The 16,142-nt window shown below is 44.0% G+C and overlaps 1 protein-coding gene across 2 annotated transcripts in view; it reads right to left on the reverse strand.

Annotated features, from left to right (window-relative positions):
• The window catches only part of mgat5b (alpha-1,6-mannosylglycoprotein 6-beta-N-acetylglucosaminyltransferase B), an 834,607-nt gene that overhangs the window by 305,657 nt on the left and 512,808 nt on the right, over positions 1 to 16,142 (reverse strand). Inside the window, exon 7 of one of the 2 annotated variants that reach the window (XM_080208895.1) lies at positions 3,179 to 3,346. In XM_080208895.1, coding sequence (XP_080065021.1) covers positions 3,179 to 3,346 — 168 coding nt within the window. Of the gene's footprint in view, positions 1 to 3,178; positions 3,350 to 16,142 lie in introns of both variants that reach the window. The other variant, XM_080208894.1, reaches the window with a different exon arrangement.

The following is a 16,142-nucleotide window of genomic DNA, read 5'->3' on the forward strand; positions in this document are numbered from 1 at the left end:
TCAGCAGTTGTGAGCAACTACCTATAGCAGACTGAAAATCTAGGCCAGAGTTATACCAGCATTCCCGTCCCAATTCCGGTGGCGGATGAGGCTTGGAGAATGGCATTCTCCGTTGGCCTCAGGGGGGATTCTACGAACCTCAGGAAGATATGCTGGTAAAATTCCTCCAGTAAGCTCTGTTCTGTAGGCTGCTGTTGTGTTGTGTATCTAAGTCTGGTCATGCGATTCCACAGGGCATCTTAAAGCTATTCTAAATAATTTGCAATTATTAAAGCTCATAGATAATGGCTATATTTGATACATATAAAATATCCACATGAACTCTCGTTTAGACACATTCTTTTTGATGAAGCAATGCAGCACCCTATTGTGACATTGTGGCCTTTAAGCAATTAAAAAAAAAATCAGGCTCTCTACAGCTCTCACAGCCTCAGCTTATTTCAGTGTTGCTGAGTTGCCTGCAGATGTTCTTTTATTGCTACTTAAATGTGGTTTGTTTGTTTTTACTCTGGGATCTTTTATGATGCTGCGTTGTTAGTAGCAAAGTCATGTGTTTTGACCAATTTGGTAAAGTCGGGCGTGAGGCGGGTAGTATGATCCACATTTGCATGTATTTAACTTGATTTAATGAGCGGCACACCCAGCTTTACTGGCACTTCCCCCTTTACCACCGCATTTGCCCATCTGGAATTGGTGCGAAACAGACATGCTCCATATAAATCCGATTTGGGCACTCCATCAGTGAGGGTTAATGAGGAGGTAAGTGCCGAGTGTCCAACTGCTCTCTGCTTCAGATCGGTGGAGCGAGAAGTGGGTCCGCTGCCATTCTGCCTGTGATCAGTGGGGAGGAAGAGGGGGTCCGCTGCCACTCTACCCGAGATCAGTGGGAGTGAAAGGGGGTCTGCTGCCACTCTACCCGAGATCAGTGGGGAGGAAGAGGGGGTCCGCTGCCACTCTACCCGAGATCAGTGGGGAGGAAGGGGAGGGTCCGCTGCCACTCTACCCGAGATCAGTGGGGAGGAAGGGGAGGGTCCGCTGCCACTCTGCCTGAGATTGATGGGGGAGATGGGGGGACGGGCCTGTGATCAGTGGAGGGGGTGGGGGGATAAGGCAGTCAGTAATGCTGTGGGGGGGTGGGGCAATGTCAGTGGGGCCAAAGGGAGGCATCATCCACCCTGGGAGGGATGTGGCAGGGGAGCCGCATTCTATCTTTTTTTTTCTGTGCACGCGCAGTTGGAGGCGCCGATTGGAGCTGCAGGATTTCGGGCGCATTAAGCACTGCCCACAGGCTTGTGTAATGCAATTCAGAATCACTGATATTTTTTCAGGCAGAGTGCGTATAGGGGTGCCTGAGAACGGGTCTAAAAGTCAGGTCTGTAACACTCCCAGTTTCAAGTCCACTCAGCACTTAGACTCAAAATGGTAAAATAGGGCCTGTGGAGTCCAACATCATTTATGTAAAAGTTATAAACTAAAGGCTGGACCTAGTGAACAATAGAAATTGCCATCAAACTTGTCGTGAGCGATATTGGAGATTAGAAAACATAATTTCATTCCCCACAAGATGTGGAACAAACTCATTGCTGATTCAGGATCAATTGGCACTTTTCAGAAAAGAGTTAGATCAATATCTGTTGAGAAGTAGGATGGAGAGTTGCAGAAATACTTAATACTGCTTGGTTTTCCTTATCATAGAAGGTTGGGAAATAAATCAAATGATAAGCAACTCAAAATTGAGGGAACATGGACTTTTGATGCTATTTTCTCACTGGATTATTTCTTATATGGCTGAATGGGCCACCTAAAATGGCGATTTACAGAGCATGCTGGGATAATTGGACAAGCACTAAAACAGCAGGCTGCAGCTTAAAAGTCAGAGATAAACAGGCTGCAGCTCAGACGACTGAATCCACAGGAAATAGGCCATCCCAAAGACAATAGACACTCTCTGGTCAAACATACTTGTTTACCAGACAAAGGGGAGCCTTAACCCCTTATTTGGGAGAGAGGTATGTGACCTATGTATCTCCAGCACCTACACCCAGCGATCAGTGTGGCAACACCTGATTGGACTCTTACGTTTGTGAACACAACTCCCACTCACCTGATGAAGGAGCAGTGTTCCGAAAGCTTGTGCTATCAAATAAACCTGTTGGACTTTAACCTGGTGTTGTGAGACTTCTTACTGGACTCTTATCAGGGTGATCAAGTCCTGACTGATTGATTGATAAGAATCAGGAGACTGCCCAAAAAAGGACACAAAACCAAGGAAGGATAAAAGGTACTGCACAACAGAAGCTGCTCTCTCTCCCACTGACCCCACGAATGAGCTACAACAATAGTGACCATCGCCAGCAATGCCAGCACGAGGAGAGCCACCACACTCAAGAAGGAAGGAAGGCCAGAGCCGGAGTGTCAGACCAGACCAAAGGACCAGACTATGCAAAGGACTACAGAGACCAGCACACAGATAAAGGCCAGTATTTGCCTGGGTACTTGCCAGCCACACAAAATTAAGTCAAGGTCTAGTATTGGACTTGAACTTTAGTATTTTCTGTAAAATAACCGATTGTTGGTTGGGTGGGTGATTATTGATTGTGTGTTTTAAATAAGTATTGTTGTACTAACAAGAAGTCTACTCACAATTCTTTGTCTACTGTGTAAGGGTTAAAATTGACTGTGTGGCAGGCACAACATTTACATCCCTGGAACCCAGTGCTTAGCACTGCTGCCTCACAGTGCCAGGAACCTAGGTTCAATTCCTGGCTTGGGTCACTATCCATGCGGTGTCTGCACATTCTTCCCATGTCTGCATGGATTTCTTTCCAGCTGCTCCGGTTTCCTCCCACAGTCCAAAAGATGTGCTGGTTAGTGCATTGGCCATGCTAAATTCTCCCTCATTGTACCTGAACAGGCACCGGAGTGTGGTGACTAGGGGATTTTCACAGTAACTTTATTGCAGTGTTAATCTAAGCCTAGTTGTGACATTAATGAATCAACTTAAACTCGCCACACATACTCTGAAGTTAAATCAATACTGAGGAATAAAACACACCAATAAGCAATTTACCAAAAATATTACTTATATTATGTTATGGCTGATTGACATTGTACATTTTTGAATCGGGGTTATGCCCAAATCAATATCATTCCTATTCAAGTTCCACTATCTATTCACCTTTTTCCGTTGCCTCTTTCTTGTCTCAAGTTTCTGGTTGAGGTTCTGAGCTGCCAAAATCCACTGTGTTGACAATCTCCGAATTCTCTTTTTCATGAATATTAGAGATTCCTTCCCACTGCCCATGAGTTCGAGGAGTTGTGTGAAGTCCGTTCGATAGAAAGCCTGCTGCTGGGAGAAAAACACACAAAGTCAAAACGCCAAAAGTAACAGTGACTGAGTTTCCTATTAACTCCAATTAGGATTAGCTGCAGTTAGCCTTTCACCAGCGTAAACCCATTCATTCTGGCACCATACTAATCTATTGCAAAGAACAAGTCAATAAAAGGCACACTGTTACAGAGCACATCACAGGATTTCGTAATTTTCTTTGTGCAGTTTTCACTCTTATCCAACAAAAACAGGACAAACATTTCTATTGTGTCCAAAGACATTTTGGAAATGGAAACACTTAAGAGGATTAAGACATCGGTTCAGTCACAGTTGGCGTATTACATTTCAAGAAGGAAATGAGAACTTTGGAAAGGATAGTGCTGTGATTATCTAGCATGATACAAAGAATAAGATACTAAAGTATTGGAGCATGGCTTGAAAATGCTGGGCATTTTTTTATTTGGAGGCTTAGGAGGAAATTTAATAGAGTTTTTAAATTGATGCGTATTTTTGAGATGGTGAATGATGAAAGATTTTAGGGATCAATATAAAAGGCAGAAATTCAATATCATCATGGGGAAAGTTAAGGGAAATGTTAGAAGACATGTTTTCACACAGTTAGTAGAACACAGAATTTTTTTACATCATGTGGCTATTGAGATAGAGACTATGGCCACGGTTCTCCTGAAAAGATTGAAGTGCTGTTACCAACGGGAGAATGGAAATGTTGCCTGCTGTCATTGGCAGTGCTGCCCAAGTGAGATTCAGCCACCTTTGGCATATAAAGCATGGTGAGGCACACCGGCGAGGTCACCTTCACCGAGAGCGGGCTGCCATTTTCAAAGATGCCCCAATCTCTTCGTTCAGAGAGAGGCCCTCTTCTCCTCCACCACAGAAATGATGACCTCCTCCCGCTGACCAGGGAAGAATCACCAACCCCTCATGAAAGAGGGGCATCCTCCTCACTACCACTGAAATAACAGTTCACAACCCCCACCCACCACACCCTCCCCTCCGCCAGTCCCCCCGCCTCCGCCCCCACACCACACAGACCGGACACTTGCAGCTTCTTAGAAAGAGAAAGGGGAATCACTCCTACAGAATGGAGGGCTGCTGGGATATGGAAGCCTGCCAGGTGTCCAGGGGCACGGAGGTTAATGGGACCAACTCACTTCAAATTTTTTATAGCCCACAGACCAGAATGAAGACTTAGATCAGACGGCTGACTGAAATCACCATGCCTGAAGTGACCTTCAGCTTTCCCAGGACAAGAAGGGGCAGTCTAGCCACTAGACTCCCTGTTCCATTAAGGTCTTTAATTAAGTAATGGCCTAATACTCAATGTTCCAATTGAACAATGTTTCCAGTTAAACTAGAAAGTGCAGGAAAGATTTACTAGGATGCCACTAGGACTTGATGGATTGAGTTATAAGAGCTGGATAGACTGGGATGTCTTTCTCTGAAGCATAGGAGGCTGAGGGGTGATCTTATAGGGGTCTATAAAATAATGAGGGTCTCAGATCAGCTAGATAATCAATATCTTTTCCCAAACTTGGGGAGTCTAAAACTAGAGGGCATACGTTTAAGGTAAGAGGGAGAGATACAAAAGTGTTCAGGGGGGCAACTTTTTCACATAGAGAGTGGTGAGTGTCTGGAACAAGCTGCCAGAAGTAGGTAGTAGAGGCGGATACAATTTTGTCTTTTAAAAAGCAATTAGATAGTTACATGGGTATGGTGGGTATGGAGGGATATGGGCCAAATGCCATTACTCTAAATTATTATCTATAATAACATTGCAAAGTAGCATCAGGAGCATATTCAAAATGTCAGATCACAGAATCTTCCTAATGAGTAAGCACTATATAAGGAGGGCACCACTCATCTTTTCGCTTCACATTCAAAGGTGATTGGTATATAATTCCACTCCAACCTGTAGCAAGTTTGTGGAGGTCAAAAAGAACGCTTCTCTTGAGAAAGTTTGGGGGTGGGGGAGTGGGGTAGCGGGTGAGGCATGAAGTGAGGGGTGGGGGATGATTTGAAGACATTAATCCCAAATTTAACTTTTTAAATCAAGATCTCAATTTTAAATACTAAAGTTTATTTATTAGTGTCACAAGTAGGCTTACATTAACACTGCAATGATGTTACTGTGAAATCCCTTAGTTGCCATACTCTGGTACCTGTCCAGTTACACTGAGGGAGAACGTAGCATGGCCAACACACCTAACTAACACGCCTTTTAGACTGTGGGAGGAAACCAGAGCACCCAGAGAAAACCCACGCAGACACAGGGAGGACATGCAGACTCCGCACAGACAGTGACCTAAACCGGGAATCGAACTCGGGTCCCTGGCGCTTCGAAGCTGCAGTGCTAAGCACTGTGTCACCATGCTGCCCTGTCTGGGTCTGTTTTCTCCGACCTTGTCTGCAGCTGGGATTCTCTGGTCCCGCTGCTATGAATGGAGATTAGGCTGAGCGGCCCTGATCTTTCGGTAAGCTCTTTGAAGGCAGACCTCGATACACAAATCTGCAACGTTACAAATGAAGGGAACTTTGAAGTGTGTCAGCTGCATTAGAAACTGTTGACCCTCAAGTATTTAAAACCAGCTCTGGCCCACTTGACATATAAAGAAATGCATAATGCAAGGGAACCAAACTCCTCTCAGTATGCTTGACCTAGTATCTCAGTTCATTAAAACATTTAGTGCCAAAAGATCAAAAATAAATCTACAAATAAGGGGATTTTGGATTCTTGTCACGTTTCTCTCACTGGCATAAATGAGTCAGTATCATAGTGGTAATATGCGCTGATCAGAAAATAAACTGATAAAATTCTCTCAAATATATGCACTCTAGGACACCGCTGAGTTACTTTTGTTTGTTCACTTGACTTGGTTAAAGGCCCTGTTGCTTTTAAGTGGGTTCGTGCCATGAACAATAAATAGTGAACATTATACCGTATGTTATTCTCAGAGATGAATCCTGTTAGTATTTAAAATAAAGTATGTTGTCAAATTATCCAAGCCAAGGTCATTGCCAAAATTTTACTCACAATCTTGTAAAGGAACTGAACCATCGGATGCACAATCAAGTGGATTGTAATAAAATCTATTTTAAAGATGAGCAACACAGCGACTGATTTGATTCCCTGTTGCAGTAATGACCGGGCTACAAAATCAGCACTAAATCCTGAATTTTCAAATTCGCGAGCCTCACTCAATTAAATGATGATGCCTCCAAGTATGCATGGGCTAGGTACAGGGAAGATGCAATGGAGGTTATTGCAAAAATTTAACGGGGGTGCTTTTTTAACAGTGAAGAAAGGAAATTTAATTTCTGGTCATGCCAATAGAAACATCAATCACCATTCTGATATAAGTGTTGATTTTGCAGAGCTTGTCAAGAATAAGCTATTAGAATGAGGTTGAGGGCACAGTGACATTACTGAACATTGCTGCAATATAATGGCAGATGTCTTTGCTGCCAGATCCGTAATGATCTCCCTGCTTATTCAAAGCAAGTCCTCAATCATGGTAAGTAGGCTTCTCAAGATCTGCAAATATAATTTTGTACCTACTGGCCTAGTTGCTTTCAATTTGTACCATTTCAACCATGAAAGAATAACGCAATGCACTTTTAAAAAAAACCCCACCTTAAGGAATAAACATGAGACTCCAATTTTTTTTAACAAAAGGCATTTCAACCTTCAGGAACAGAAAAATTATATCAAAATATGAACTAAAATGGTGCTTTGAGCATTACAAAAATACAAACAAGGCCTGTGTTACTAGAACCATAGAATCCCTGCAGTGCAGAAAGAGGCCATTTGACCCATTGAGCCTGCGCCGACAATTATCCGACCCAGGCCCTATGCCTGTAACCTCACGTATTTACCCTGCTAACCCCCCGATATCAAGGAGCAATTTAACCTGCGCATCTTTGGAGTGTGGGAGGAAACCGGAGCACCAGGAGGAAACCCACACAGACATGGGGAGAATGTGCAAACTCCACACTGGCAGTCACCCAAGGCCAGAATCGAACCCGGGTTGCTGGCCCTGTGAGGCAGCAATGCTAACCACTGTGCCTCCTTTACAAATGGAATTCCTTTACATCTGGGATTTCTGTTGCTTCCATCCTAAACAATGATGCAAGGGAAAATTAAGAAATCCAAAACATTGTGCAATGCCTGCACAAGCTAACGGCATAAAAATGATCACAAGCACCCAGGGCACAACTCATCATTGCATCCTTTGCTTCAACTTCACCCACTATCATTTATGAGCATCAAGTAAATGGACTTGCAATCAAAGCTTAAGCATCAGTTCTCACCACAGAGGACATTTCAGGACAAGAACTTGGTGAAATCGTTGAAAGCCCACGCAATATTTTTGTATTCAAATGGAGGGAAAACTGAACTGCTGAATCAGTCTGCTGCCAATGATTTGTGTAAGTGCCCACTGAAAATGAGGGCAAACGTCAGCGCACAGGAGACCCATTCAGTTGTTCAGATCCTTCTCCTGTAATAGCGTTAGAGGAGAATTTGGAATTCGCATTGAGCTAAAGAGGGAAAAACAACTTTATCAGGGTCTTCCAGGTTTTGAGTTTGATGGGTTTGGTTAAGTAGATTAAACCAAACTGAGCCACTGCTCATGGGCTTTGTACTTATCCTTCGTTCAGATTAGAATTTTTAAAATGAGAAATGAAGCCATCCTGAATTCAATCTCAGTCACTCATGCCTGTATATGATTGACACACTATTAATATCAGCCAATACCATTGGAAGTTGTGAAGAAGTATGTTATTTCCACAATTGTTAGTTGGCACAAGCTCTCGGCCTTTGTTAAAGTTTCTGGCTTTTTCATACAAAGAACAACATTGATATTTCAAGTAGTCTCTCACTTCAAATTGATGTATTCAATTTTCGATGTCGAAAGATCAGGTTTGCAAAGTAATAACAAAAATTGCCAACGCAGCCTATTCATTACACTAGAATAATACTTCACCCTTGTTAAATTTCAGAGAAGTATATGAAAAAAGAACACACAACCGAAAAAAAGTCATTTATAATTGCAATAGACATTTTCTCAATAATTAATAGCAGATTCATCAATGACAGCAGTGTTACTTTAAATGGGAATTAATTGAATTTTATTGATTTACAGACATGAAGGTAAAAATAAATGGTAAAAGTAACATGTATGTTCAAAGAGAATGCTGCCCTATTTTGTAGGCATAATTGCATTCAATTATTGTTTGTCGCCTGGCATCAGTTTTAAAATTCAAAGAAAATTCTTTCTTTCAGAAATTTCTATAAGAATCTAGAAATCATTATTTGTGATTTTCGGATAAGTCAGGTTCAGCTGTCTTGAATCACAAAAGTTACTGAATAATTTATTTGGAAGGAATTACAGAATATTTTCCTTGACAGAAAGAGTCATATTACATTCTTTCACACTTGTGTTGAAAGAGTTGATTAGATTATTAAAATAACATTAATGGCCACAGGATTCATGTAAATAGATTTTGTGCAAGAAGGATTCAATTAAAATGCTCTAAACATGTACACAGGGATAGAATGTATGGATGGAATACAAAAGCTCAAGACAAAGGCAACAATCCATAAATTAATATTGAATACTACAGTGAATTATCGAGGGTTTAGAATGGCTCTTCAATTTTTCTTTAGGGTGCATTTATAAAATTGATGGCTATTAAGGTGGAAATTTAGAATCCGAAAAGAATCATATCTTTACCACAACTGGACTTTTCTCCTGCTTAAGCTCATATCCCACACGCTCTGGAATGTGTAGTGGATCTTCTAAATGGTGAGATCTTCCAGTCCCACTGATGACGCACTCCTGCAGTGGTTTTCTGGATGACAAGGGGTGCATTCAACACAAAATCCTGTAGACACCTGCAGGACCAAAAGATCGTGCTACTGGCCAATGGTGGGTTCCCTCATAAGAACATAAGAAATAGGAGCAGGAGTAGGCCATCCAGCTCTTTGAGCCTGCCCCGCCATTCAATAAGATCATGGCTGATCTGAAGTGGATCAGTTCCACTTTCCTGCTTTCTCCCCATAACCCTTAATTCCCTTGTCTATCAGAAATCTATCTACCTGTGATTTAAATATATTCAACGAGATGGCCTCCACCACTTCAATGGGTAGAGAATTCCAGAGATTCACCACCTTTTGAGAGAAGAAGTTCCTCCTCAACTCCATTCTGAAGTGCCCTCCCCCCTTATTTTTAGTTCTGTTTTCCACTCTAAGCGGGAAGAATCTCTCTACTTCTACCCTATCTAGCCCCTTCATTATCTTATACGTCTCTATAAGATCCCGACTCAGCCTTCTAAACTCTAACGAGTACAGACCCAGTCTATTCAATCTCTCCTCATAAGCTAACCCCCTCATCTCCGGGATCAGCCTGGTGAACCTTCTCTGTATTCCCTCCAAGACCAATATATCCTTTCGCAAAGGATATATTGGCCTATCCAATATACCCCTCCTGCCCAACACGTCTGAACCTGCCCCTTTAAGGAATGATCCTTTATATCAGTCACCGGGAGATCTCAATATACAATTAGAGAGGAAGGAAACTCATCATCGAAGCCAAAAAGAGAAAGATACAGACATCCTTAAGATGCCGTTAATCGGGAGGATAGAGCCAATTGACCCAGAAGTGGAGAGCTGGGGACAATATCTCGAAAGGTTGCATCCCTTCTTCATGGCTAATCTTATTCGAGACTGAGGAGTAATATTCTCAAATTGACAAGGAGAGTCTTGCAGTAATCGATGCAGTGAAGAGGTTACACCGTTATATGGTGGTGGTTCTCCTGGCCTGCTGCGCCACTCTAGCAGTGCAATGGGCCAGGAGACATCAGAGGAGGTCATTTAGCGGGCTCCCTGCTGGGCACCGCAATCTCCGCGTGTCTCCCAGATGAAAATTTGTAGCATCATCAGCTCCGTGCTGGAAATTGGTGCAGAGCTGATTTCAATATTTAAATTACCATTTAAATATCATTAGTGGGCTCAGGACTGCAGTCCCCAGGCTTGCAAATGTCTTCCCCCCGGCAGGAGTAGTTCACTCCAGCGGGGTTTGCAACAACTCCCTGCTAACAAGGAATTGGCAGCCTCACCTTGCTATAATGAGCAGAAGTTGGGGGTTGGGTGGGGAGGAGGTGTGGTGGGGGTGGTGTTCCTGAGCAGTGCCAGCCTGACCTCCTGACACTGTCGAAGATGCAAACTGACAATGCCCAAGGGGCACCTTGGCACTTCCCAATGGGCATTAGGCAGTGCGGGCATTGGGTGAGGCCTGTTGGGGTGGTGATTGGTGGGGATAGGGAAGTGCCCTGCTGCCATTCTGCATAGGGTTCATCGGAGGCCAGCAAGAGGGCGGGTGGGTGACAGTGCGGGGCTACTGTGCATGTGTTGCTCTCCGCACTGACACATCTGTGCGTGCACAGTGGCCCGCTCAGCGCTGTGCTGCCAGCCTCACCAGGCCGAATGGGTCCGCCAACAGATTTTCAGTGTGAATCTCACTAGGGCACTTTGCAGTGCTCAGAGATCGGGAGATTCATTTTGAAAATCCCGCTTAAAAAAAACAGTGGGAGTTATTCCAGTTTTTATGCAAATTCGACACAGGATTTTTTGGGGAGAATAACCTCCCCCCCACCCCTATATGGGAAGCACTTAACCATTATGTTGGATCACAATCTGCTGTTAGGATTATTCCAGGAGGATAAGCCCATACCATTGATTGCCTCTATAAGGGTACAGAGATGGGCCTTGCTGTTGGCTGCATATTCACACCAGCATAGACTAGGGACGCAAATTTTGAATGCAGTGCACTCAGCTGCCTCCCTCTGCTGCAGGATATCATCACCACTGGTGCTACTAGACAGAGTGTTGGTGTTACACCTTCCAGAGACATTGCTGGTCTCAGCTACTCACGTAAAATCTTGGACCGAGAGAGATCCATTGCTCTCCAAAGTTAAGGAGATAGTGTTATAAGGTTGGCGCTATGACAAGTCTGAGTAGGTCACACCTTATCTCCAGTGTCGCTTGCAGATGTGAGGATGGTATGTTATTGCTGGGAGTTCAAGTTATACTGCCACTCGAGGGGCAACAGTTTTTACTACAGGAGCTGCATGATGCACATCCTGGACAGAGTAGGAAGGGGCTCTGATCCAAAACTATGCCTGGTATCGACAAAGAGCTCAAAAGAATGGCCAGCCAGTGCCTGAAGTGTCAGGTCCAGCACCCATTGCCGCCACCGATGAGAATGCATCCATGGGAGTAGCTGGGCTGGCCACGGTTGTGTTTGTACATAGACTTCGCTGGACCGTTCATGGGACATATATGTTCCTCATCCTAATTGATGCACATCCAAAATGACTGGATGTCCAACTAATGAAGTCTACAATGATCACAGCCACCATTGACAGTTTGCAGCAGAATTTTGCCATCCGTGGCATTCCTGAGACCTTAATGGCTGATAATGGCACAGCATTTAGTTTTTTTCAGTTTATTTATCAATGCCACAAGTAGGCTTACATTAACACCTACAATGAAGTTACTGCGAAAATCCCGTAGTCGCCACACTCCGGCGCCAGTTCAGGTACACGGAGAGAGAACTTAGCATGGCCAATGCACCTAAGCACCACGTCTTTCGGACTGTGGGAGGAAAGCAGAGCACCCAGAGGAAACCCACGCAGACATGGCAAGAACGTGCAGACGCCACACAGACAGTGACCTAAGCCAGGAATTGAACCCTGGTTCTGGGGGCTCTGAGGCAGCAGTGCTAACCACTGTGCCACTGTGCTACCCAGCTGAGAAGTTCTGCCAGGTCAAATAGTATATGCACGTTTGGTCAGCCCCTTAATACCCAGCCTCGAATGGATTGACAGAGTGAGTCAAACATTTCAATCTTCTATGAAGGAGCTAGCTCAGAGGTCACTGACCTTACACTTGGCAAGTTTCTAGCTATCGTGTAATGCTATGTCAACCGCTACTACTGGGGTCACGCTAGCTGAATTTGAACTCACGTGGGTTTGGTGTTTCCAGGTTGACTGCGGATGGTGGAGGTAAGCCTCCCAGTAAGAACACCATGACTCGAAGAAAGGAGACTGCTGATGTACTCGGGCAGGTAGGGAGGGCCTCTAAGCTTGTTTGGAGTGCCGGCCTCCTGCTCTACTGTTCAGAAGATGCCTCAGGGTAGCGACACTGTCCCCTGCCACCTCTAGAAAAATCCCAGCTGGCTGCTGTTGACAGGATTTAACAGGGTTTTAATTGGATCAATTGCCTAACACAATTCAACCAAATATTTTCATCCCACATGCCCTGGGAATCGAAGTGGGTGGGACACGGACCATGGAAAGATCCGTTGACCTCGGGTGGGATTTTCTAGTCTTGGGGCAATCGTGGCCAACTGAAAATCCAACTCACAGATTTCTTGATATATTTTATTTTGGGCTTTTAAACTGCATAATTCTTTGCTGACATTCTCATTATAAACTATATACATGTATTACATAATGTATATATATATATAGATGCTTCTGTAGAAAACCAGTTAGAATTGAATGCATATCCTTTTTGATTCTTAACAATTATATTTTCAGTAATTAAAATGTCATTCTGGTTATTGAAGTCTATTAAGGACTGAATAAATACACATCTAAATGTGATTCTCTTTCAGTTTTGGTTTTCAAATGTCAAATGGATGGAGCATGAGATATTCATGCACCAAATGTAAATCTTCACGTCTGACCACCTCAGTGGGTTTCTATTTGTACACAATTTTCTTACCGACAGAGAACTTGATTTTGATTTGAATCTGAATCAAATGCAAGATGGAATTACTGGCAGTAATTTAGGATCCAACAGTTTCTTCAGCTATTGCAGTGAAGATTAGTCAACCAAACCCTGCTCACAATGTGGCCTCGATCAAATTTTATCAACGTTTCACAGCATTGACACAAGTTGTTGTTGATTTTTTTTTTCTCTCCACAAGACATTCCAATGCAGTCGCTGTTGGAAGAGATGTCTCTCTCTCTCTCTGTCACCTAAATAAATTTTCCAACTGATGACACAGAAAAGCTGGTGGATTAACAGTTCAATTTTTCACAAATGTTACATATAAAAAAAGGGAATGGAATCACCATGTTCCCACCAGCGGGGGAAGGATGGGAGTGGGAGGGGTGGGGGTATTTAATCCAGCAGGAGGTCAAAAATCAGTTACCCAGCAGATAGATGAACTTTTATGTTCTCCAGACTTTAAAGACAGGTTATAGGTGCAGCTTTGGCAATCTTGGGGACCACTCACAAATATCAGCATTATGATGCACACTGGGTGCTATTAGCAAAGCTTCCAAACCCATGATCACTGCCATCTAGAAAGACAAGGGCAGCAGGTATCTGGGAATCAACACCTGGAGTTTCCTCTACAAGCCACTCACCATCCTGACTTGGAAATATATCACTGCTCCTTCACTGTTGCTAGGTCAAAATCCCTCCCAACAGCACTGGGGGTGAAGCTACACTGAAGCACTCCTCGTCACAATGGATGGCTTGGCACTCTACACCAGTATCCTCCACGATGATGGCATTGCTGCAACTGCCCAAGTACTCAATGCCGATAACTGCCAATCTCCAGGTGCAATTTTACAGCTCATCTGCTTCATCCTGGACCACAATGCCTTCACCTTCAACAACCAGTTTTTCATCTAGACACACGGAGCAGCAATAGGGATCAAATTCGCACCTCAATATGCCAATGTCTTTATGCACAGGTTTGAACAAGATCTCTTCATCGCACAGGACATTCAGGAGCACTCCTCGTCACAACGGATGTCTCGGCACTCTACATCAGCATCCCCCACAATGATGGCATTGCTGCAACTGCCTCAATACTCAACGCCAACAACTGTCAATCTCCAGATGCAATTTTACAACTCATCCGCTTCATCCTGGATCACAATGTCTTCACCTTCAACAACCAGTTCTTCATCCAGGCACACGGAACCGCCATGGGGACCAAATTTGCAGCTCAATACGCCAACATCTTTACGCACAGGTTCGAACAAGATCTCTTCACTGCACAGGACCTTCAATTGATGCTATATACTAGATACATCAATGACATTTTCTTCCTTTGGACTCATGGTGAACAATCATTGAAACAGCTATATGATGACATCAATAAATTCTATCCCACCATCAGGCTCACCATGGACTACTCTCCAGAATTGATTGCATTCTTGGACACATGCATCTCCATCAAGGATGGTCACTTCAACACCTCTCTGTACCGCAAGCCCACGGATGATCTCATGATTCTCCATTTCTCCAGCTTCTACCCTAAACACATTAAAGAAGCCATCCCTATGGACAAGCCCTCTGTATACACAGGCTCTACTCAGATGAGGAGGATCATAACAGACACCTCCAGACACTGAAAGATGCCCTCATAAGAACATGATATGGCCTTCAACTCATCGATCGACAGTTCCGACGCGCCACAGCGAAAAACCACACCGACCTCCTCAGAAGACAAACACGGGACATGGTGGACAGAGTACCCTTCAACATCCAGTGCTTCCCCAGAGTGAAGAAGCTATGACATCTTCTCCGGCGCCTTCAACATGTCATCAATGAAGATGAACATCTGATCAAGACCATCCCACACCCCTACTTCTTGCCTTCAAACAACCGCATAACCTCAAACAACCATTGTCTGCAGCAATCTACCCAGCCTTCAGGAGAACAGTGACCACAACACCACACAACCCTGCCATAGCAATCTCTGCAAGATGTACCAGATCATTAACATGGGTGCCATCATCTCACATGAGAACACCATTCACTAGGTACGTGGTACATACTCTTGCAACTTGGCCAACATTGTCTACCTGATATGCTGCAGGAAAGGATGTCCTGAGGCATGGTACATTGGGGAGACTTTGCAGACGATATGACAATAGAGGAATGAACACTGTTCGACAATCACCAGGCAGGAATGTTCTTTTCCTGTTGTGGAACACTTCAGTAGTCACGGGCATTCAGCCTCTAATCTTCGGGTAAGCGTTCTCCAAGGTGGTTTTCATGACACATGACAACGCAGAATCGCAGAGTAAAAACAGATAGCCAAGATCTGCACATGAGGACAGCCTCAACTGGGATCTTGGGTTCATGTCACACTATCTGTAACGCCCACAACTTGCCTGAGCTTGCAAAATCTCACTAACTGTCCTGGCTGGAGACAATACACATTTCTTTAAGCTGTGCTTAACCCTTTGTCCACTCACATTGTCTGTACTTTTAAGGCTTAATTACCTGTAAACACTTGCATTCCATCCATTATCTTGTAAATTGAGTTTGTATCTATATATGCCCTATTTGTGAGCAGAACTCCCACTCACCTGATGAAGGGGCAGCGCTCCGAAAGCTTGTGGCTTGTGCTACCAAATAAACCTGTTGGACTTTAACCTGGTGTTATGAGACTTCTTATAATGAAGCTCCACCTCAGGGGCTGCAGTGCTTCAAGAATGCAACTCACCACCACCTTCTCAAGGGCAACTCGGGGTGGCAATAAATGCTAGTTGACCCAGTGACCCGTAAGATGACTACGAAAAGAAAATCCAGCATATTTGTGCAGGGTTCCCAATTCTCACAATGCCTACATTCTGACCCACTCCCAACTGCCACAAGTTTTTGAAGGGCCTGAGTGATTCCAGGGCTGGATCTCTGGAGATGATTGATACACACAGAAGACCAGATTGATGGCGCCATTTTGCAGTCTGTGGAGTGTTG

This window comes from Carcharhinus amblyrhynchos, chromosome 21 (assembly GCF_965287045.1).
Source record: "Carcharhinus amblyrhynchos chromosome 21, sCarAmb.v2.hapA, whole genome shotgun sequence".
NCBI classification, from domain to species: Eukaryota; Metazoa; Chordata; class Chondrichthyes; order Carcharhiniformes; family Carcharhinidae; genus Carcharhinus; species Carcharhinus amblyrhynchos.